This window comes from Oratosquilla oratoria, chromosome 10, assembly GCF_046742065.1.
Source record: "Oratosquilla oratoria isolate Oo_2021 chromosome 10, ASM4674206v1, whole genome shotgun sequence".
NCBI lineage: Eukaryota > Metazoa > Arthropoda > Malacostraca > Stomatopoda > Squillidae > Oratosquilla > Oratosquilla oratoria.
Window position 1 is genome coordinate 10,239,878 of NC_134786.1, and position 22,942 is coordinate 10,262,819.

Sequence of the window (22,942 nt, forward strand, 5' to 3'; positions counted from 1 at the left end):
GTAAATTACTCTATAGACTCTGGTTATTTGATTCCACTTGTCCGGAATTATATCTGCCTTTTTAATGTGAACTATTTCTTGGTTGTCAGCGTCGCTGGCTATCGTGCCTGCTTTGAAGTCGGATGTGGGAAAGAAGAAAACGCTGCCCGAATAATGTTCAGAATAAGCCCGTTCCGGACTGGACGTGACATTAGCCCGCATTGCCATATTAAACTGAAAATCTGAAGTAGGGGAAGAACAGTTACTGCAAGAAATAAAGGTGAACAATGTTCGTATGTTTAGACCCCTCCTGCACCAAAAGTCGTTTATATTTTGATTCTAGCTGCCGCCAGGCTGTTTTATTTGGATTTGCGGCGTCCAGCCAACAAGGAATGGAGTTGAAGTCGTCTCGATTAACATCTACCGTGTCGAGGGTCACTTGTCCTTTTCACTGTGGGCGCTGCTAAGTTATTTCATCTGTTCAATTCTGTGGCACTCGTACAAAGCGGGGCAGTGGAATGGTCTGGATCTCCGTGCGTGGCACAATACGCTTTCTTGGTTTTCATAACCTGGGTATTCCATCCTTTTGTGCCTTTTCCGCATTAACTCTTTTATTTTATTTTCCTTTGGTTCCTTACATTGTTTCTGAACCCGACATTTATTCTGATCACTTGTATTATAATGAAAAAAAAAAAAAAAAACTACGTTTACGGGGTAATATTTTTCTCCATTGATCAAACTTAGCTTAGAATCCATTTCCGTTTATGTTTTAAAATGTTCTTTCCTTGGTTCCTCTACATATTGTTTCTTGATACCCTCGAAAAAAAAAACAAATTTTATCTATCTATTTATTCGTTTATTTTTGCCCACGACCTCTTGTTACTGTCCTGTCACCAAGTAAAAGATCTTTTATGTCAATTGTGTCCACTCAGTTCATTGATATGAAGAGTGAAATCAAGTCATATTTATTTTTCTTTTTTAATAAAGGTAGTTTATTTTTCCATTTATATATATATATACCAACAGACTCCTTCCCCCTTATAAGAGGGGTAGCTAGGCAAGGGAAGCTCCATCTACCGACGCAACACATTTCTCCCCCTAACATCTTAGCTCCTTGTGGATGAAGGGACATCCCTGTCTCCCGCCCGCTGCTGGGCCAGAAGCAATGCAGCAAGCCACAGCACATCCACAACATTCCCGACAGCCGAAGCTGGTCTACCCCCACAGCTTCATTTACATGGCGACCCTTCTTCCTTGTCCCCTAACTCGCAAACAGAGAGGACGAGGAGAAATTCCTTTGGGCCGCGCCACTTCACAGCCCTTCTCCCTTCCCTGATCGACAGGCACTGATTAACTGCAAAAAATACGAGCGGACACAAGGAACTAAAGTGAATGACGACTCTTCATTCCCACATATTGCAATCTATAGAATACGAGTATAATGAAAAATTTAAGGTAAAGCAGAATTTAAACGACATATTACCCGCCCATTTAAAATTCTACTAACAGATTCCTGTAATCTCACCTCACTGTGACTCGTGGTTACATCATCCAAGGACGAATAGGATTTTCTGTGCTGCAGCAGCCACAAATGGCTAAAACTGAGCAAAAGACTGTAAAAGAAGTTCCATTTAGAACAAGAGTATGTGTGTGAGATTCACCATGGTCTTGGATCACGTGTTGGACTCGTAATCGACAACTATTTCCCTCCCGGAAGAGAGCTCAGAGCTCATATATGACCTATCTATGGGTAATGCTGTGACCTTACACGCACACACACACCCAACTCCCCGCCCACGAGAGTTGGAATAACGACTCGCAGCGCAGCGATACTGAAATTATTTGAGCCCTGGGCGGGATTCGAACCCGGACCGCCGTAGTAGCGGCCGGGAACTCTACCACTGCGCGTGCGTGTTTCATGTGTACATTCGCTTGCAAAGTCTATGATCAACATGAGATAAATCCTTACCTTCCCACGGACAGTTCATGGCGATCATCAGGTCTTCTTTGGACCACAGGAAGGCTGAAATCGGCAACTTGTTTCCGAGAGTCACGGCAGCCTTCGACTTATACCACTCTCCTTTTAACGATGTCTTAAGCCCTACCTCGACTTCACTTTCAGTATAGGTGAGAAACAGGAAAGTGATGTTCTTAGGGTCCAACTTAACTCCGCCTAGAGTCTGCATGTGCCTCAGTTTGTAAGAGTCGTTGAGAACCTGGTAAAATCTAAGTTGAACATCACCATCGCCTTCCTGGACAATGTGTACTCCAACCAATAGGTTTCCGAACTCTTGCAGCCAGATCCCAAAGTTGATGATGCGGCCGGAAACGATGGCACGTGGTTGAATGGCAAAGTCCACGCGATTTCTCAGGTGAATCAATTCGCTTGAATGATTTGAAACGCCGATTCTTTGAATGAGACATTCTTAGGGAAAAAATGAAATAAGATGAAATAGATAAATACATAAATGAATAGATTAAAACAATATACCACATACATATATGTATTTAGAACCCACGCCACTGTGACTCAAACCCTGGCTGGGTTAGGCCACGACAATTATACAAAAGGATTTGACCAACTCCCCGGCGACATTTGACAGAAATATTTGTAACAATACACACATATTTTAAATACATACTTGTTTCTTCTTTCGAATCACACAGGGGAAGTGATAATCTCTGCATCTCATAATTATCTGTAACAACAAAATCAAATAAGCTACTGAATTACACTAATTGTATGATACTTTGATGAAGTTGCGTAACATTAGGAAAATATTAATGGACCGTGATTTACATATTAAGGGTCTTGACTAAGTCGGTTGATAAGAGTGAATTCCATAATTCAGTAATCAGTTATATGCTTACAAATCATTCTCATGAATCAGTGTATTTGTAAGAGGGTAGTAGAAAGTGGTTGGTCGGGACGACCAAGTGGTAGCTGCCGAGCCCTGTAAGAAGCTCGTAGATATAGGCAGACAAGTGAGGTAGAAAGAGTAGATAGTGAGAGTTTCATTTGATTGGATCGGCTGTTTGGTAAACAACAGTTCGAAGGCGAGGAATTGTATAACTTAGCTCTCGGCGTTATGTTTATAAACAAGTGCCTCGAGACCCAATTTCATTGCTGTATGTGGATTTTATTTTTGCTGACTTGTAACCTGGGCGAGTGTGCAGTGAATTCGAGATTGCTTGAGTAAACAATATGACATGTGGATTTGTAACGGCGGATCGGATTGGAGAAAGGGTGGAGAAAATTCAATTGGTTCACGATTGGAAGATCACGCCCTCAGGGGAGGTTCTTAAAAATAAAGATCACTGGACCAAGGAAATCATGACGTCACTGCAGAACTGACCTAGAACCCAAATTAAGTGTTCTCGATGGGATTCATTGCAAGAGCTTTGTAGAGTGCTGTGTACTAAGATAAATAGAAGATATAGAAGTAGAGATCATAACTGAAGGGAAATAAATTGGTGTGGGATGTAGAAGCCTGACTGTGCAATACACAAAGTTATTTCTTCGGAGGCATGGTAACGAGCACGGCGAGAGGTTTCACCTGCCCTTCTACGCTAGCTGATTACTGTTGGAAAATTAGAAGAGACGTTTCGGAGGCCAAATATGAACGAAAATCTAATAATACTACGGTTAGTACATTGATAATATTATTCTGATATGCTAATTAAAGACGTACAGTTTTTATAAAATTAAGCTGTGATATCACAGGAAAACCATGCCTGATAGACAAATTCTGAAAACATATTTGAATTTTGCAATAAATAAATAAATAAATGAATAGATAAATAAACAATGAATAAATAAAGTTAAACTTCTCTAGTTAAAAAAAAGAAAGAAAATAGAAAAAATACCAGTGAAAGTAAGGCGTGAGCCATAGGCATATCTCCGAATTCCCTCTGCTTTGATCAGCTGCACCGGTGAGTTGGCGACAAGGTAGCTTCTTTCAATTCGTCGACTTATTCTTTCCTCTCTAAAACGAGTGCATCGTCTTTTCTCAGGTAAGTATAACTGTAGCCACATCTGAAAAATAGATATTAGGGTTGAAGTTTTGTCACTACATTCTGTTATGACGTAGCCGACAAGATATGTAACCCAATTATATTCTCATTGCGTAAATAATCTGGAAAACAATTACTTCTTCGTTGCTCCTTCTGACATGGTACTTGAATCGATTGCACTGCCCAGGGATCAAATCGTCGCTGGTCAAATTAAAGATTTGGTGTGCACCGTCCATTAGCATTATGATGTTCGCAAACCTAAAATTTTGGTCTGGATGGATGTAAACACTGATACGATCATCACCGAGGAAAGCCGAAGCCGTGTCAGAAAGATCTATAATGATAAGAAATATTACTGAATAGAATTATAGTTTTCTAGTGTTACATTCATTATAAAAATAATGTAAAATATGTTTAGTCAAGAACATGTGAAACTGAGGTCGCATTTTGATAAGTTAACTCTATTGTGCTAATGTGGGAAAATCATAAGGTAAATGTTGCTGAACGTTGTATTGTACCAAAGTGCAAGAAATGGACCAAGAGTTTAAGAATGATGATTGAAATAGTGTCCATAGATACTAATATACATTAATCAAAACAGTAGGCTATATGGAAACTCACCACCTCTGGAAAAAATCTAATATAATCTATTGCTGGCCTCGTATAGAAACAAATGTATAGAAAAGATTCACTCAACTACATAGCTACCAGTGTAACTATAAAGACATACAAACAATGGAAAAGATAAAGAAAATTAGAGTGAACTACTAGGGGAGGAAATCACATCAGAAAGATAACCTGGACTCAGAGTAGTAGTAATTCCATTTATTTTATTAGAGTTATAGAAAGATGTGTGTACTATGTGCTCTTGGACCTGAATATTCTATGATGAGGCTGAAGTACAAAGATCATTGCATGGGATGACATTTGGATGAACATCGCTTGAGTACAAATGAGATTTCTTGGAAATGAAGAATCCAGAACTGTAAACTTTGACCAATCAGAGAAGAGAGAAGTGGCCATTAGATTCCTATAGAGCTACTTGTGCCAGTCAGGATCTTTGTGTATATATATATATATATATATATATATATATATATATATATATATATATATATATATATATATATATATATATATATAAACGACCTGACAAGGGAGATAAACAGGTTCATGACTATGTTTGCACATGACGATATGCTGATGATGAGGATAACAGATGAGAGATCAAAAGGAAATGTTTGCACAAAATATAGATTAGAAAAAAAATGTGAAGTGGAATTTGTTACATGTGCATGAAATAGGACACCCTGCCAACCAGGAAGAAATAGGATGGACGACCCTAGACCTTCAATCAAGCCATCAAAGCGACACATAAACTCCACTTCGACTTCCACGGCTCGGTGGCGGATTGGTAAAACACTGGCCTCACAAGCCAGAGAACCGGGGTTCGATTCCCCGGCCGGCCGGAGATAAGTTGGGTTTGTCTCCTTTCACGTGTAACCCCTGTTCACCTAGCAGTGAGTAGGAGCGGGACGTTAGTCAAGGAGTTGTGACCTTGCTGTCCCGGTGTGTGGTGTGTGAGTGGTCTCAGACCTACCCAGAGATCGGCAAATAAGGAACTCTGAGCTCACTGCCGTAGGGTGGTTTCTGGCTGTCTCGACAGAGACTGCAGCAGATCCGAGGTGAATACACAAGGGCGCGCGGCCCCAAAGAGCCGGTACCTTGTCTCAGGGACTCACGTTACTTGTCTTACCACTTCTTTCTCTCTCCTCTTTCTCTCTCTCTCTCATGTTAAGAGCCCAGTGCTCCCGGTGACTGGCTTCCACATCTCCCAATAGACGGAGACATAGAAACCAACTTAGGCTATTAAACTTTTCACACACATCCATCAAATGCTACCCTCGGCTCCAACTCATATCAGTGCACAGAGACCTGGTACTGCAACTGTCATACAACAACACATGCTCCCAAAATACACATCAACAGAAAAAAAACATGTCCTTAACATACTATAAATAAACATAAACGGAATCATAAATGAACATACGATGCTGCTTCAATTCCTTCGTGAATACAACATTCACATAATCTAACGGACACCGCAGTCTGCCTTGCCCGTATTTACTGATTACACAACAGTAAGGAAAGGGAACATAAAGATTCACAACACTAATACAAAATGGCATACTCTTGAAAAAGGAAGAACAGACATCACAACAGAAATAATCTCAATACAAACACGAATAAAGAAAACAGGTAACAATGTAATAAATATATACGTACCACCCACTACAGCAGCCTCTACCTCGAGGTGCATTTCTCAATTTCAGACACACACGTGCAAACCACATACAAGTACACAGGCAATCTGGCTTAAAGCACAAACAGCCGATCAAAGACGACACAAAATAATAGAACAACACCATACCTTAAACAAACTCTAGCAACCAGCCCACTAGCCAACCTCCTCGACATAGTAACGTCCCATGACATAATAATGCAATCGCCCCTCCTACATTTTGTTTTTGATCTCTCCGTAACACTATTCGGTGCTCTTTTTGCGTGCTACTTTGTGATATTTGGTATTCGTCTCTGCACACACCATTTTCGTTTTGTAACGTTTCTCTCTATTGTCACTTTTTAGATCTTGTTTTCTGTTTCCATTTTAAAAGTCAATCAATAGATTGGGAACTTTTCAGTTTACATTACAACACCTACATCGAACTTCCCTCTTCTTTTCTTTCCTCTTCCCTTCTGTATATACAAAATCGTCTCTAACTTCCTTGTAGAACTTTATGAGTCTAATACGAGAGTGGAAACCATTGTATGTATATACTGTATATGCATCTTAATTTTAAGTGTGTTCATGCGTACGATTTTCAAACAATATAGAGAATTGCTGTAATATATATAACAAACAAACAGTGTGTTCATGCGTACGATTTCCAAACAGTAGAGAGAATTGCTGTAATATATATAACAAACAAACAGAGAAATATATATCATGACAGCTGCCTGGAACTACCTTCATCTCCTGGATAGTGGAAGAATGTGCTGAGGACTGGCCCCTGCAATGCCTTTGCGTAAATACGTAAAGGTAGTCGGTGCTGGGTCCTCACCAGACCCTTCACCGTCGTCAGATATCCATATCTTTCGGGAAGGATGTCGACAGTCACGACGTCATCAACGTGGGTGACGGTGACGCAGGCCAAGAGGCCTGGCTTGAACAATGGTTCCTGCTTATCGACGAACCGAGTGAAGACTTTATTGAGCGTCCCGTTGCGCCGTTCGTAGAACGAAACAAAAAGAGAAGTGTTGATCTGATGGAGGGTCACACCGGCAACGTCTTCCTCCATCTCGTCCTTCAGGTAAAGGCCCAGTTTGATGTCCCCTTCCGAAGAGGGCTTCACCATCAGCTTGGCCTTGGCGTTCGGAAAGGGCGCGGGCGTCCTCGTACTGGGGGCGCTGCCCTCACCCGGGTCCAAGTCTTCGAAGACCCCACAAGCTGCAAGAAACAAGGCACAGAGATCATGGAAGAAAATATCAAATGAAAGTATCATCATCGAGACATCATGTAACGTCTTTTCTTTGCTCCTCATCAGTATTTTGTTTCTCTTCCCCACCCTCTCTCTATCTCTCTCCCTTTCTCTCTGTATGTATGTGTGTGCACGTGACATGTCTATGGTGCACGACAAAAAGGGCAACTCAAACTGACATTGTATCTTAACCCTTTCATTGAAAATATATAGATGAATGGATAAATTAATAAATAAATGATAAACAAATAAATGTGTAATAAAATAACAAGAAGTCTAAAAGAAGAGTTTGGAGACAGAAAAAGTGGCACCCGGTATGAAAGGGGACTATGAGCGAATTGAAAAGTAAGGACATCTACCTAAGCAGATTGGGCGCCAAACTTATCACGAGATTATCCATTCTGATCGGATCGTTATTTTATTTTATTTGAGTTTGTAATAAAGGTGTATTCATACATGTCTGTATTTTCACACATTTAACACACATTAAAAGTAAAATGTCTGTCTCACCATCACTGAAAACCAACAATCCAAGGAAGAAAATTAGCCTTTCCATTTTCTTTGCAAAGTTTGTAGTAAGGTCTAGTCATCAACGCCTTGTCTGAAAGAAAAAATATATACATATTTCCAGTAAAGTCTTGTTAATACCAATGCCTGTATAATGGGATGACACATCACCGTGTTAGAAATGAACTACACTCATCCCTCGTTTTAACAGACCAAAAGGGGGGAGCATCAGTCCGATAATGACTATTGTCCGCAGTTACCGACACTAAGTCTGTAGTTGCTAATACCAACAATTACATTACGAAAGAAAGGAACAATACAACACTGTACTTTTAATCGAACGCACCATCCGATCTGACTGTAAAATACCCGTACACTATGAATATACATTATATTACAGTAAATAAAAAGAAAATATCTAATTAGCAGGCTTGAAAAAATTATCCAACTTTAACTGCTTACCACTCTGAAACTGTTCTTTCATTATATGAAGAAAGACTAAAATCAATGGGTCTGCCAACTTTGAAAGATCGAAGAGAATGAGGTGATATGATTCCAGTGTATAGGTCACTAAAGGGGATAGATTGCATTGACAATAGAGATCTCTTGATTAAAGTTGGGAAGGTTTTAAGAGGTCTTGGTAGTAAAGTAAGAAAGATCACATATCTAAGGGATGTGAAGAAATAGTTTACAATATAGATACACAACTACGTGGAATAACTTAGGTGATATAGCCCAAGCTCAAACAATGCATGATAATTGGAAATCTAGGATATAAATTAATTTGGAACTCTACATGAATTTGAGGCTAGGTATGTTAAATACACACACAACAACAATTGGAAAATTGACAAGCATATAATATCTTCGGAGTGGAATTTGTTTTGAGTGTGCGTTTTGTTGCAATTATTTGTGGTAATATTCACAGATAAATGATTCGCCCTTGGATGACGGAGCCATGGATCATTGTATTAGTCACAATGCGCGCGCGTGTCCTTGTCTACATATTGGTGAAAATAATAAATCACAGGGGCAATATGTTGTTGAATATGACAATAAATAACATAATAACTTAATGGATAAAAGAACTAACGGGTCACAGAGGTGACGATACACCAGGTAGACCGACCATCTATGTATGGTGAAAAATTGTGAGAAAAAAAATCTCCAGAATGCTGGTTTCAAGTACGATGCCTAACAAATTCTTAGGATCTGAAGAAGAAGCATCGCAGGTCCTGTGTTTATTACAATCACAGCCTAAAAGAATACGTGTTTTTAATGAATTCGATGACTAATAAAACTCTGTAAATGTTCCATTTATTTTTACCTTCATAGTATTTCAAGGTCCCGCAAAGCGGGATGGGCGAAGCCTGTGACTCGTTAAAAAAATCTTGGAGAAGGGCAGTTTGTAATTAAAACAAGGACTTGGGTCACGCCCATATCGAATACTTTTTAAAATGCTGAGATCCACAGGAAAAGATCTTCGGAATTTATTGTCAAAAGAATAAACAATGTAGCACACAAAGAAGTGTCCTTGAAAATACAAGGACAAATAGGACGCGGTAAATTGTTTACATCACGCATCGCTGTCCACAGTTTACTGGAATGCATGCAAGATACTACGGGAAAACTACAGGTAGTATGCATTGATGTCTCTAATATTGAATGATAATATTTGTTGCCTTCAGTTTCACTAATTAGAACACCTGCAGCCCCACTTTAGACTCTGGTCTATTTTGTAATAGCGTGAGACCGTTTCTTTGTCTCTAGCTTGTAACTAGATGTGGAAATACAGCCAAAATTAATGGAGAAATTTTCGTCTGTTTACGTAATACCTACCTTTTGTTTATTTATCTGTATATTTATCAATCAGTGTATGTACGAGTATCTTGTATTTATCTGTCCTATTATCTAATCTCATATGTTACACATATCTGTTGTAAGTATTAATTTTTGTCTTTATAGGTATATTCTGTTATTTATCTAATCTACTTCTCTATTCCTTTATTCACTTGTCCATCTAGTAATTCATTTCACCTTCTAGCTAAAAAATGTCATGAAAATGGATTAAATATTTAAGCGGTAGATATAGTAGCCTAATAGGGAAAATGGCAACCAATGAAGAGTTGATAGAATATGCTTATTCGCGTACTTAATTTGTTGTCTATCAATTGACATACCAATGTATTTATTGGTCAATGAAGTCATCCTCTATTTAAGTATTTATCTACTTACCCAGGAAAAAATTTGGCCATACGATGACATCATCTTTCTCAACTCGTAAATAATGTATTCTTTTGTTAATAATATTTTTTTTCTGTCACTCATATTGCCACTATGAAAACATTCCTTGCACAGGACAACTTTCCTTACCCAGAAGAGGATGATGGCAGTTTTTCTCTATCGCGACTACCGGCAGAATACGACACTTGACAACGCCTGACACCAAACTGAGACGGACGAGTGAACCGTTCAAGGTCCAGATTGGCTATAACTGACGTCATCGACATGAGGCATTACAGGCAACCCCCCTCACCCCCACCTCAAGTTCCAACATGAACAATCTCGCTCCTCCAACTAACGTGATAATGAATGAATACAAGTCCACAACTATATTATATTTTTATATTTTTACATTGTATAGGATTCATCGGCTTCTATAACTGTCCCAGGAACACCAAGTTTGATGCGGTTGGCCTGAAGGTATTCAGAACAATATATACCAGGAGAATTTAGTGTGTATACGTGATTCACCATGGTCTTGGATCACGTGTTGGACTCGTGATCGACAGCTATTTCCCCTCCCGTAAGAGAGGGGAAATACATTCCACTCCCATCCTCCCATTCATCTTAGCTCCTTAATATATATTTTATTCCGGAAATACCTGTTGTAACGAATTGCGTTCACCCCACAGCTACATTATATTGATCCAGGTCTGAAGTGATAAATTGGAGTTTGCTAAAAAAAAATTACCCCGTCCTTACTAATTCTGTAGATTTGCATTTGTCTTTTGTTTGGCACTTCCAGACATAGCCATCATGGCGTATTTCGTCTTGTTCTTCCTCTTATTACAAGATGCTAGCTTCACTTTTTTCTAAATTGGTGTCGTTTGACTTAATTAATCACAGGCCAGGTAAAGTCAGCGTTTCTTAATCTTTTTCCAATGTACACACACCGAAACTTAGTCACTTCGCACACCCCCTGATGATGCATAATATCGATATAAATGTTAGATATAACGTTAAGGCTTGAATTGCATTATTGCCTACATACATACTATACGAAGATATCTCGGTGCACAAGGCACAGAACTCAGTGTCGAAGTACTCATTCTCACATCCCCGGATATGATTCACTGATCTACACACACACACACACACATGCACACACACATGCACACACACATACAAATTATTATGAATAATATGTCACCTGAAAAACATATAAACAAGATTTTTGGAGAAACTTATAATTTAGTAAGAACAATCAAAGTGGCATTTACAAACCTGGATGAAGAAATGGCGAAGAAAATACTAGTCACTTTAATAAGAGATTGGAATATGCAGCGACGACGTGGTCACCAAGTACAAAAAATATATATAACAAAACTTGAAAGAATACAAGGAGCAATTAAAAAATTGGCACCAACATTCTCAGAACTATCATATGAAGAGAGACTAGCAAAACTTGAGCTACAGACATTAGAGCAAAGAAGAGAGATTTGATAACTATTTATAGAATCATGAAAGGCATAGAAACTATTGATAGAGAGGATCTAATAAAATGGGATAGTAGAAATACAAGAGGACACTGAAAGAGAATCAAGAAAGACAGTTATAGAAGAGATCTGATAAAGAACAGCCTTCCCCACAGAGTAATAGACATTTGGAACAAGTTAGATGAGAAAGTGGCGTGTGCAAAACCAATAAAAGGAATATAAAAACAGTCTAGATAAAATGAGATATGAAGACGGGACACTACGAGCATAGCTCCCCTTCCCGTAAAATACTAGGTAAATACACACACACACACGACTCGATGGCGCAGTTGTAGAGTTCGCGGCCGCCACTACGGCGGTCTGGGTTCGAATCCCACACAGGGCTGAAATAGTTTCAGTATCGCTGCGCTGCGAATCATTACTTCAACTCTCGTGGGCGGGGAGTTGTGTGTGTGTGTGTGTGCGAGTAAGGTCGCAGCATTACCCATAGATCGGTCATATATGAGCTATGAGCTCTCTTACGGGAGGGGAAATAGCTGTCGATCACGAGTCCAACACGTGATCCAAGACCATGGTGAATCACGTATACACACTAAATTTTCCATTATGTATTAGTTGTATTTAAACAACATACGTGTCGCAGATCACATCTTTATTTCATCATCCTACTTTCAATACACAGTGAATGTTTTCTTAAGTCTTAGAAATGTATGACTACGTAAATATTATATACACTGATTGTTGAACATTTCATTTTCTTAGCCTTAACAATGTATGGCTATGTAAATATCATGTATACTTCAAACATTAATCTTTGACTGATGATTTTTTTTCGTATCCGTAACAATATATGACTCCGTATAGTAGGAACACACCTTCATTCGGTCAAATATACATCCAGTACAAAGGATTACAAAGGCGGAGCATGCCGGCAGGAGACCTTTTGGTCCATAACTAGGTCGGATGCGAAAAAAATATGATAATGATAAATAGAAAATAAAATCATAATAATATAAATAATAATAAATAAAATATATAAATGCATAGGTATAGTTGAATAATAAACAAACAGGTAAATAATAAATAATAATAAATTGACATAAATAATAATAGATGAAAATCAAGCAAATAATAAACAGACAATAACAAACAAATAAACAAATAATATAAAATAAATGGCAGTCATTACACAATGAATGCTGAAAAATTAATTTCTTAGCCTGATCATTGTACTCGTATTGTCGTCCGGGCGTAGGTAAGGGTAGCATTTTGCTATCACTGCTGTCGCTACGCTTTAGGGTGGCACAGAGAAAGAAGATAAAGCCTCTTCCGATTCTGTTGATTTACTGAAGCGACAATGACTGACTGTGGACAAAATCGGAGTCGATCCTGTCATCAGTCACATCAAAAGATTCATATTCGATCATGTTGCTGTATTCTTTCAATACCTGTAGGCCTACTCGTAATCATTGTGATTGTAATTATTATTACTATTGCTATTACTATTATTATTATTACTATTATCATTGTCATTACTATCATTATCATTTATCATTATCATTATTATCATTATCATTATTATTAATTATTATATCATTATTATCATTATTATAATTATAATTATTATTAATTATTGTTATTACTAATTATTATTATTATTGATTAATTACTTATTATTATTGTTATTAATTATTATTATTTATTATCATTATTTATTATTAGTATTAGTATTATTGATTACTATTATTATTATAAATTATTATTATTATTAATTATCATTAATTATTAATATAAATTATTATTATTATTATTATTATCATTATTATTATTACTATTATCATTATTACTATTACTGTTGTTATTATCAACAGTCGATAAAATCACTGCAATTTGTTTGAAGATCGCGAAAATATATATTCTTTAAAGTATACATGGCTCTCAAATACGAGATCTAGTTCTTATCGTTCATATCGAAGAGCCGGTTCATAGACCCAGATCGTTCACGAACGACAGATCACTAGCTTCGATGCACCGTGTTTAGGTTCAGAACCCGACCAACGAAGCATGGAGCAAGTCTTCGACATCCACCCGTGCCACTAGTACGCAAAGAAGATGGACGGAAATGGTCGCAAATCACGGCGCGCCTGCGTGCATTGAAGGTCACCTTAGGACTGAGGACTCGCGTAAGTTGCAGACACACCATGCCGGAGCCACCTGATTTTCCGGGGAGAGGACGTTCTTAGGCATTAGAGTTACAAGCAAAGACTAAATGACTGGACGACTACGTGACATACTGGTTAAAGTGTGTTTTATGTTATATTTCCATTGACTTGTTATTTTGTTATGATTATTTGATTAAGATTGCCTGGGAAATCGGTTTCTTCTGCCCTCATAATCTTGAGGGAGGAGTTGAGAGATTTGTGTATTGTGAAAGCTGGCAACTCCGTGCCACGCTCAGAGGTCCAGCTACTCCAGGCAGAATATAGTCTTTGTCAGTGTTCTGTTGTTCCAACCTGTGTAAAACTCATTAAAATCGAAGAACGGCTGACATCTTCTTCGTCTACCAAATACTATATCACGTGTCCAAATATTAATGTACAAAATAAGTGTATTCATTAGCAAAACTTATTGAATAGTCTCGCTTTATGAAAAGTTATTGAAAAGTGTCATTGCGTGGGTGCCAGCTTTTCAGTGGGTCACAAAGGATAAAGCTAGGAAATGGGTGAACTATCTAGAGGTGGGAGTATGCGACCTAAAGTGGGATTAAATAACATACAAAATAATTAAGTAAGAGTGAACGAAGGTAAGGTTGAGACCATAAATCTGAATTTTGAAATTAAATGGAATATTTCGTGGGATCATACATACCAGCCAAGAATGCTAGGATAGGTGCGTTGAGTCATCATATCTTGTCGCACCAGAACCGTGTCCATATAAGGGCAGTTTCATTTGTCTATGACCCTTTAGTGCGTGGAGTGGGTCATAGACATCTTTCCTCTTGAAGAAAATTATTGAGCATAGTTATCGTGTAATCCTGAAAGGTGACGTTTAATAGAAAGACAAATTTGGAGCAATAGGAGGCAAAGATAAAAGTGCACTTTGAATGGTCGATTTTTCCTGTGGTCATCACATAGGGCCAGGCTTCACAAACAAGGCTTCCAGAAAAGAAAGGATAAATGCCACCACTCCTCGATACGAAATTGTTACCTAGAGCGTTAAGAGACAAAATGGCTTATGCATGATGCCAACATTTTCCCCTTTTCTCTTCTGGTTGCCTCAAATGACTCTCAGTTACAGGGATCAGTCTTTATATGCCTAAATGCCGCCTCTGGGCAAAATTCTCAGTGACGACCCCCGCTTCCTCCATCTCCACCACCCCTTATTGTAGCTATTGGCTTGCGGAATAATTTAATTTTTTTTTTTTTTTTTATTTGATGTCCCTATTGCAGAAAGGTTAACGGAAGAAATATTGCATATTCTGTTTATTCTAACGGAAAATTCGCATATTACGGTAAAATATTCAGGGCTCCTCTGACCTTTTCTTTATTATAATTATTTTGTCAGCCTTGTGGGCAGCATGCCCAGACTAAAATTGCCGGTCCCTTAAATGTGCCATCATTGAAAGATCAGGGATAGTGTTTGGGTTAGTGATGGAGGGTTGATAAATGACATATTTCATTATTTCTTTATTTGGAACAGACGAATATCACAAGTTCATGAATATCAGTAAAAATGTTCACATATGAGGACTATATATATACATATATATATATATATATATATATATATATATATATATAGATATATATATATATATATATATATATATATATATATATATATATATATATATATATTATATATATTTGTGTCATTTTGACATTTGGAAATAAACTCTCCTACTGTGATTCGAACTCTCGCCAGAGCAGCTTGCTTCGTAGAAGGCGAAGATCGTACCGTCGCGCCACCACAACCCTTCGTTCTGTTTTGAAGGGTCGTGGTGGCGTGACGGCACGATCTTCGCCTTCTACGAAGCAAGCCGCTCAGGCGAGGGTTCGAATCCCAGTAGGAGAGTTTATTTCCACACACACACACACACACACACACACACACACACACACACACACACATATATATATATATATATATATATACATATACATATATTCACATATGAAGTGGTAGCTATAGCACCAGGTAGAACCATACAATTACAAACACTCATGGTTTAGCCTAGTGGGCGAAATAAAAAATGTTATTTCAACATGAAATATTCTTCCTGTTGAGGATTCCCCCCACACACACTAATTCTTCCAGTACTTGTGTAATGTTTATGAACAATGTTAATAGAGTGGTCGTCCTTGAAATCTTGTTTGAGGTAATTATGTATAATAGTGAGATTGGTTTATATGATGGAGAATTTTAGATGGTTTGTTTGGTTTCAAGATTGGGATTATCTGATTTTTTCCCCAGATATTTGAAATGCTGTTGTACATCAGAGTAGTTGAAATTTGTAAAGGTCACTGCCTTTACAGCTGTTTGGCAAAGGTGTTAGAGATTGTTTGTTTAAGATCTTGTCTGGCATTCAGCTTTGGAGTTTTTAATTTTTGTATTGCCCCTTTTTTTATTGTCATTGGTGAAAGTGGGGGGTGGGGTCAGTGTCAGATTGATTTTTTTCTTTAATTATTTTCCTATTTTCTGGTGTTGTGGGCCATGTAGGTCTTGTAGCTAAGTTCTGGTGTCAACACCATGGTCTGTCTGGGGACACACCACTCCCACATCTGTGCCCGAGCCTCACATATTGGAGCTGATCTGCAGTTGTGTTTGTTGCTGCTCCATGTGAGGTTAGGCTATGTGGGATTGGAGGCCGAAAGCTTGTTTTGGAGAAATGATTGTTGATGATATCATATTGCTATCTTGGCAATGGTATTTTACCCTGAGTTGCACCAACTGCTTTACAGGCATTTTTTTCTTCCTTATTTCTAGTGATTTTTGAAGGAAGGCCTCCATTCTATTATTTCAAAGATATTGTTCTTTTTTGTCTGAGTAGGCATGGGTGTTCTATGTAGTATTTTGTAATTGTTATGCGGGCTTATTTTGTCATCAGGTCATACGAATAGCCATAGCTGGGTGAGCTCTTTAGTGTTACATTCTGGATCTGGTGTTGGGGGATGATTTGTGAAGAGAATGAATAATCATTTCTGCTTGGGGGACTCCATTAGTCCCCCAAGTCCTGTTAGTCCCAGAAATTTGTTTTGGGTAACTCTGCAGTGTCTGCACTGCCTGCTAGGTAATTTTGCAGTGTGGCATGGTGCCCCATTCTGCATGAAAATTTCAGCTTGACACTGATCCATGCAGGGTTCAAATTCATCCAGGATAAGTTCAAATTAGCTGTTCTGGTTCATCTTAATGTCCTTTGTTAAGAACACTAGTTTGGCAAGACCATGGTATGAAAAACAAACCTAGACCATGAGTGAATTAGGGTGTTTGACCATGTGCTTTGTGTAGCAGGGGCCACAGGGATCATTGGAGTAGGGGTGGTAAACCCTTCCTCTTTGGTTGTCAGTGAGGGAAGTTGTCAATCTCTTGTGATTACTGGATGTGACAAAAGCTTCAGGACTTGACAGGATCTCAAACTGTATATTTAATGTAGGGAACAACTAGCAGACAACATCCACAGTCTTGTCACATGTTCATTGAATGAAGACATTGTGCCACTTGATTGGAAAAGGTCAAATGTGGTGCCAATTCACAAAGAAGGAAACAAGGAGATGCCACTGAATTATAGGCCAGTATCTTTAACCATGATAATAGTGAAATTATGTGAAAAGCTTGTGAAAGACTGTTGGACCAAATATCTTGACGACATGAACACTTTGACAGTTTGGCTTCAAATCTGGAAGGTCATGTGTGTTGAACCTTTTAAACTTTTACTTGAAAGTGATTGATGTGCTGCAAGAGAGAGAGGGGTGGGTGGACTGGGTGTACCAGGACCTAGAGAAGGCATTTGATAAAGTAATTCACAGTTGACTTATGTGGAAATTGGAGCATGTTGGAGGACTGAGTAGCAAATGACTAGAATAGATGAAAGACTTTTTGAAGGAAAGATACATGAGAACAGTAGTAAAGGATAAGATGTCAAGATGGAGAGCAGTAATGAGCGGAGTTCCACAAGGTTCAGTGCTTGCACCAATAAAGTTTCTTGTCCATGTCAATGAAATGATGGAAAGAACAACAAGCTATGCCAACATGCTTGTAGATGAGGCAAAAATCACGAGAAGAGTGAAAAACAAGGAGGATGGTAGACCATTGCAAAAAGATCTAGACTCTTTTTGCATGGAGTCAAGAACGGGAAATGAAGTTCAATACCAAAAAATGCAAAGTACTGGAAATGAGCAATAACGGAAAAAAGCCATTCTTAAACTATTTCTTGGGAAGTGAACCCATTACAAAAGTAAAAGAGGAGAAAGACTTAGGAGTGTTGATAAAAGATCACCTGTCACCTGACACATATCAACAGGATTGTGGGAGAAACATACAGACTACTGCAGAAGATTAAAGTGGTGTTCCACTATATGGATGAAGAGATGATGAAAAAAAAAAAAAAAATCAAAACCATGATACATCCAAGACTGGAATATGCATCAGTAGTATGGTCCCCACACAATATGAAGGATATAAGCAAGATTGAGAGAATACAAAGAGTAGCAACCAAACTGGTCTCCAGCCAGGCAGATAAACCATATAAGGAAAGACTAAAAGTACTGGGTCTACCAATTTTGAAAGATGGAAGAGAAAGAGATGGTATGATTGTAGTATTCAGATCACTAAAGGGGATAGATTGCATTGTCAGAAGAGATCTGATTAAAGATGGGTGGGGTTTAAGAGGTCATGGGAACAAATTAAGAAAGACCATGTATCTAAAGAATGTAAAGAAATACAGTTTTCCATATAGATGCATAAATATGTGGAATAGCTTAGGTGGTATAACCCAAGCAATACATGAGTTCAAATCTAAATATAATTGGAAATCAAGGATATAGATTAAGTTGGAACAGTATATGAATTTGAGTTTAGGTACATTAGAAAATAAGAGAATAGGAGATGGGACCCAACGAGCATTGCTCCTTTCCTGTATACTACAATTAAGTAAATATTCCATCCATCCATCTCATCCTTGGTTGTCCCCTCAAGTTCATTCCATCCACCTATACCTCCCACACTCATTTTGCTAATCTTCACTCATTCTTACCATGTACCCAAACCATCCCAATAATCTTTCATCTGCCCTATCTGCCAGTTCCTTTTCCATCCCTGCTCTCCTCATCACTTCATTTCTCACTTTCTCCATCCTTGTAATCCCCACTGTACTTCTCACACACTTGATTTCAAACACAAACTTCTCTCTGCCTCTCAAAAATTCCAAGTCTACACCCTATACTGTGTTGTTGACACAATCACCCTTTCATACAATCTTCTCTTTGCATCCATTCCCAAATGCCTATTTCTCATAACACTTTTCAATTTTCCAAGACATACTTAGTTCCCTCACTCAGCAGTCTACTTCCACTACCACTCTGTTTCCTGCCACATGCAACTCCAAATACTTAAAACTATTCACTTTCCCCAGCCTCTCTCCTCTTAAGACTTACTTCCAATTTGCTGCAACCAGCTCTACTTGCACATCCTATCATATACCTTCCCAAACTCTGACACTAACTGCCTTAGTTCCTCCACTGACCCCACCACAAGCACAGTATCATCCGCAAACAACTGGCTCACCTCCTGTCTCCCTTCACCATCTCAAACCATCTCTAATCCCCTGCCAGTCACCCTTGCATTTACCTCCCATACTACTCCATTCATGTACACATTGAACAACCACAGTGACATGACCGAGCTTTCATGCAGCTTCACCCTTACTTCAGACCAATCACTCTCTCCATTCCCTATCCTAATACAAGCTTTACTACTCTCATAAAACTTTTTACTGCCCTTAATAGTTTTCCCAATTCCATATGTATGTAATACCTCCCACAGTGCTTTCCTGTCTACCCTGTCATAATCCTTTTCCAAGTCCATAAAGGCCCCAAAAAACATCCTTACCTTTTGCCAAAACCTAGCAAATCTGTTTTACCACAAAAATATGAAATACACATCCTCCACCTTTCCTAAACTATCACTGCTCCTCTCCAATTATTCCTTCTGTTCATTTCCTAATCCTCTCAATTAAAACCCTCCCATAAGCCTTTCCAACTATGCTCAACAAACTAATCCCTTTACAATCACACTGTCCACTTTTCCTTTGTAAAGCAGAACTATATAGGCATGCTTCCAGTCCTCTGGCACTCTCCCCTCCTTTAGACACACATAAACCAACCTCACTAGCCATTCCACTGTAACTGTACCTCCCTTTTCAGACACTCCACATGACACCCATCTAACCCAGATGCCTTAACAGCTCTCATAATTTTCAAAGGCCCTTGTACCTCATGTTTTCTTCTATCTCCTCCATTTTCCTTTCCAATCACAGTAATTTTCTTAGCTCCTCCCACTGCCACAATCCATCCCTCTCTGCCCTCTTCATCATTCAACAGCTCTCTAAAATACTGTATCCATCTTCCCTTTACTGCCTTCATTTCCATTCTTATCTGCCCATTTTCACAGTTTACCTTTTCCTCTCTACCTAACTCCCTCTCCCTTAACCTTGAAAATACATCCCTCCACTCCATCACATGCTTTCTTATCTCATCACTTAACAGCAAAGATAGTAAAAATTTTTGCATCATCTTTTGATAATGTGACACACTTTTTTTTTTTTCAGAAACTAAAACTTTAACTTCAAGAAATTGCAGTGCAGAGCAACAGTGCTGAAATTATATAGTGAAAATCTACAAGTGTTTTTAGTCAGTGAAGTTACATAGAATCTGAAGACATTTTTCGAGCCTGTCACTTTTCTTCAAACTTGTTGAAAAAGACTATGGAGGAAACACGAGAAACACGTTTTGTCGAAATTGATGCAGATGCCATTTACATAGAAGATTCTTCAACATTCTGGAAAAAATCGATGGGTATGCCATTTCTTAGTTACACCCTAAATGACACAATGGATCAAGCAAATGAGTATTTTATGAAGGAGGTAAAGGAAAACAAAGAATTAGCAAAGGCATGGGATAAATCTAAATTTCAGTTAAGTAACATCTTGAAAGGACATCAGGAAGGAGCCTTAGGAAATGCATGTATGGAGTGGAAGACAGCAATAGTTGCATATACATTAGAACACCCAAATCTTTATAGAGAATTCAATAAAAAGAGCCGTCATATGAACAATGCTTTTGAGTGGCATTTCTTCCCATTCAAAGGTATGATATTTGTTCCTCATTTGATGATTACATCATTTTTTCTACAGGTTCAGTGTTTGTACATTATTAATGCTTTACTGACAGCTAATGTACCCCCAAGGTGACTGTCGGAATTATTTGTAATGATATGCGCCATCACTGGCAATTCACTTCAGGTATATATATATATATATATATATATATATATATACAGACGCTCCTCTACTTATGTTCATTCATTTTACGTTTTTTCGATTTTACGTTTGAACTGACTAATTTTTTTTTTTTTTTTTTTTATTAATTTAGCGCGCTCTCCGTAGTTCAAACGATACTTACGCATGGCGCTGCGTCTATTGTTTACATGGCACAAACGACAAACTGAACGTGCCTTGCCTCCTCCTCCTCCCCTTCCTCCTCCTCCTCCACCACCATCTCAATTTATGTTGCTTGAATTTAATCTATTTGAAATTATTGTTATTATTTTACAATGTTATGTTTATAATTAATGATTTAGGGGTGTTTTATAAGATACGGTAATAGAATTTATGGATGTATAGTATAGTAACAACCTACGTTCATTTTCACGTTACGTTCGGCCTTTCGGAACCTAACTAAAACGTAAGATGAGGAGCGTCTGTGTATATATATATATATATACATATATATATACATACATATACATATATGTATATATATATATATATACATATATGTATATATATATATATATATATATATATATATATCCATATACATACATACATATACCAAGGCTTTTTCCCCCTTCCAAGGGAGGTAGCCAAAAAGGGAAAGGCATAAAAACACTCCCACCCATTTCATCCCTAAATACACTCCACACCCCTCCCACCCCTCCTCTCATCTGAGCACCTCCTGGATGACGGGTCATCCCTGCACCCTGCCCACCGCCCTGGGTCAGAAGCAGTGTCGCAAGACACAGTACATCCACAGCAAGGCCGCTTCATTTAATCGGCGACCCCCCCTCTCCGTCCCCCTTTGCATATAAGGCGAGGACGGGGAGAAATCCCTTCGGGCTGCGTCATCCCTTCGGGCTGCGTCATACATATATGTACATATATGTATATACATATACATATATGTATATATATATACATATATATATATGTATACATTATATATATACATATACATATGTATATATATATATGTATATATATATGTATATATATACATATATGTATATATATATATACATATGTATATATATATATATGTATATATATGTATATATATATATATATGTATATATATACACATATATATATGTATACATATATATACATATATACATATATGTATACATATATATATATATATATATATGTATATATATATATATATATATATATATATATGTATATATATATATATGTATATATATGTATGTATATATATATGTATATTTATATATGTTGTGAAGGTTGGACAGATGAGTGAAAAGGTGGTAGAGAAATACGGGTTAGAGCGAGAACACTGTATTACTGACGTTTCGACTACAAGTCTTCTTCAGAGTGACAGACAGCGTGTGTGTACATCATATATACTCTCTTTATGGCTCATCCGGCTGGACGTTTCAGCAAGTCGCATGCCGATTGGCCCGATACTCCCTCCTCCACAACCAATCTGGCGGCTGCAAATGACAAGTTAACGAACCCTTCTCTGTGGTTGCTGACCTTTCCCAGTGTTATGCACGCGGACTCGACCAGCTTTCTCATTCTCCTTTGAAGTCCGGTGCAGATCGGGCGTGCTCCTTCCCATTCTGGTAAATGTCCGTGTGTGTCCACATGTACTACCAGTGAATTTG

At 38.1% G+C, this 22,942-nt stretch overlaps 2 protein-coding genes across 8 annotated transcripts in view; one reads left to right on the top strand and one right to left on the bottom strand.

Moving 5' to 3' along the window:
- LOC143029084 (uncharacterized) overlaps positions 1 to 22,942 on the bottom strand; it is a 61,066-nt gene that overhangs the window by 11,949 nt on the left and 26,175 nt on the right. For 2 of the 5 annotated variants that reach the window (XM_076191476.1, XM_076191477.1), the window contains exons 1-8: positions 10,413 to 10,553; positions 8,043 to 8,133; positions 7,022 to 7,501; positions 4,131 to 4,327; positions 3,847 to 4,015; positions 2,622 to 2,678; positions 1,949 to 2,404; positions 10 to 221 (exon numbers count right to left, since the gene is read on the bottom strand). In XM_076191476.1, coding sequence (XP_076047591.1) covers positions 10 to 221; positions 1,949 to 2,404; positions 2,622 to 2,678; positions 3,847 to 4,015; positions 4,131 to 4,327; positions 7,022 to 7,501; positions 8,043 to 8,088 — 1,617 coding nt within the window. In that variant the 5' untranslated portion in view covers positions 8,089 to 8,133; positions 10,413 to 10,553. The other 3 variants (XM_076191480.1, XM_076191479.1, XM_076191478.1) reach the window with 2 other exon arrangements.
- The window catches only part of LOC143029090 (NAD(P)(+)--arginine ADP-ribosyltransferase 2-like), a 14,678-nt gene continuing 5,417 nt past the window's right edge, over positions 13,682 to 22,942 (top strand). Inside the window, exons 1-2 of one of the 3 annotated variants that reach the window (XM_076191503.1) lie at positions 13,682 to 13,941; positions 20,583 to 21,120. In XM_076191503.1, the coding sequence (XP_076047618.1) occupies positions 20,739 to 21,120 (382 nt within the window). In that variant the 5' untranslated portion in view covers positions 13,682 to 13,941; positions 20,583 to 20,738. Of the gene's footprint in view, positions 13,942 to 14,002; positions 14,354 to 20,582; positions 21,121 to 22,942 lie in introns of those variants that run through there. The other 2 variants (XM_076191502.1, XM_076191504.1) reach the window with 2 other exon arrangements.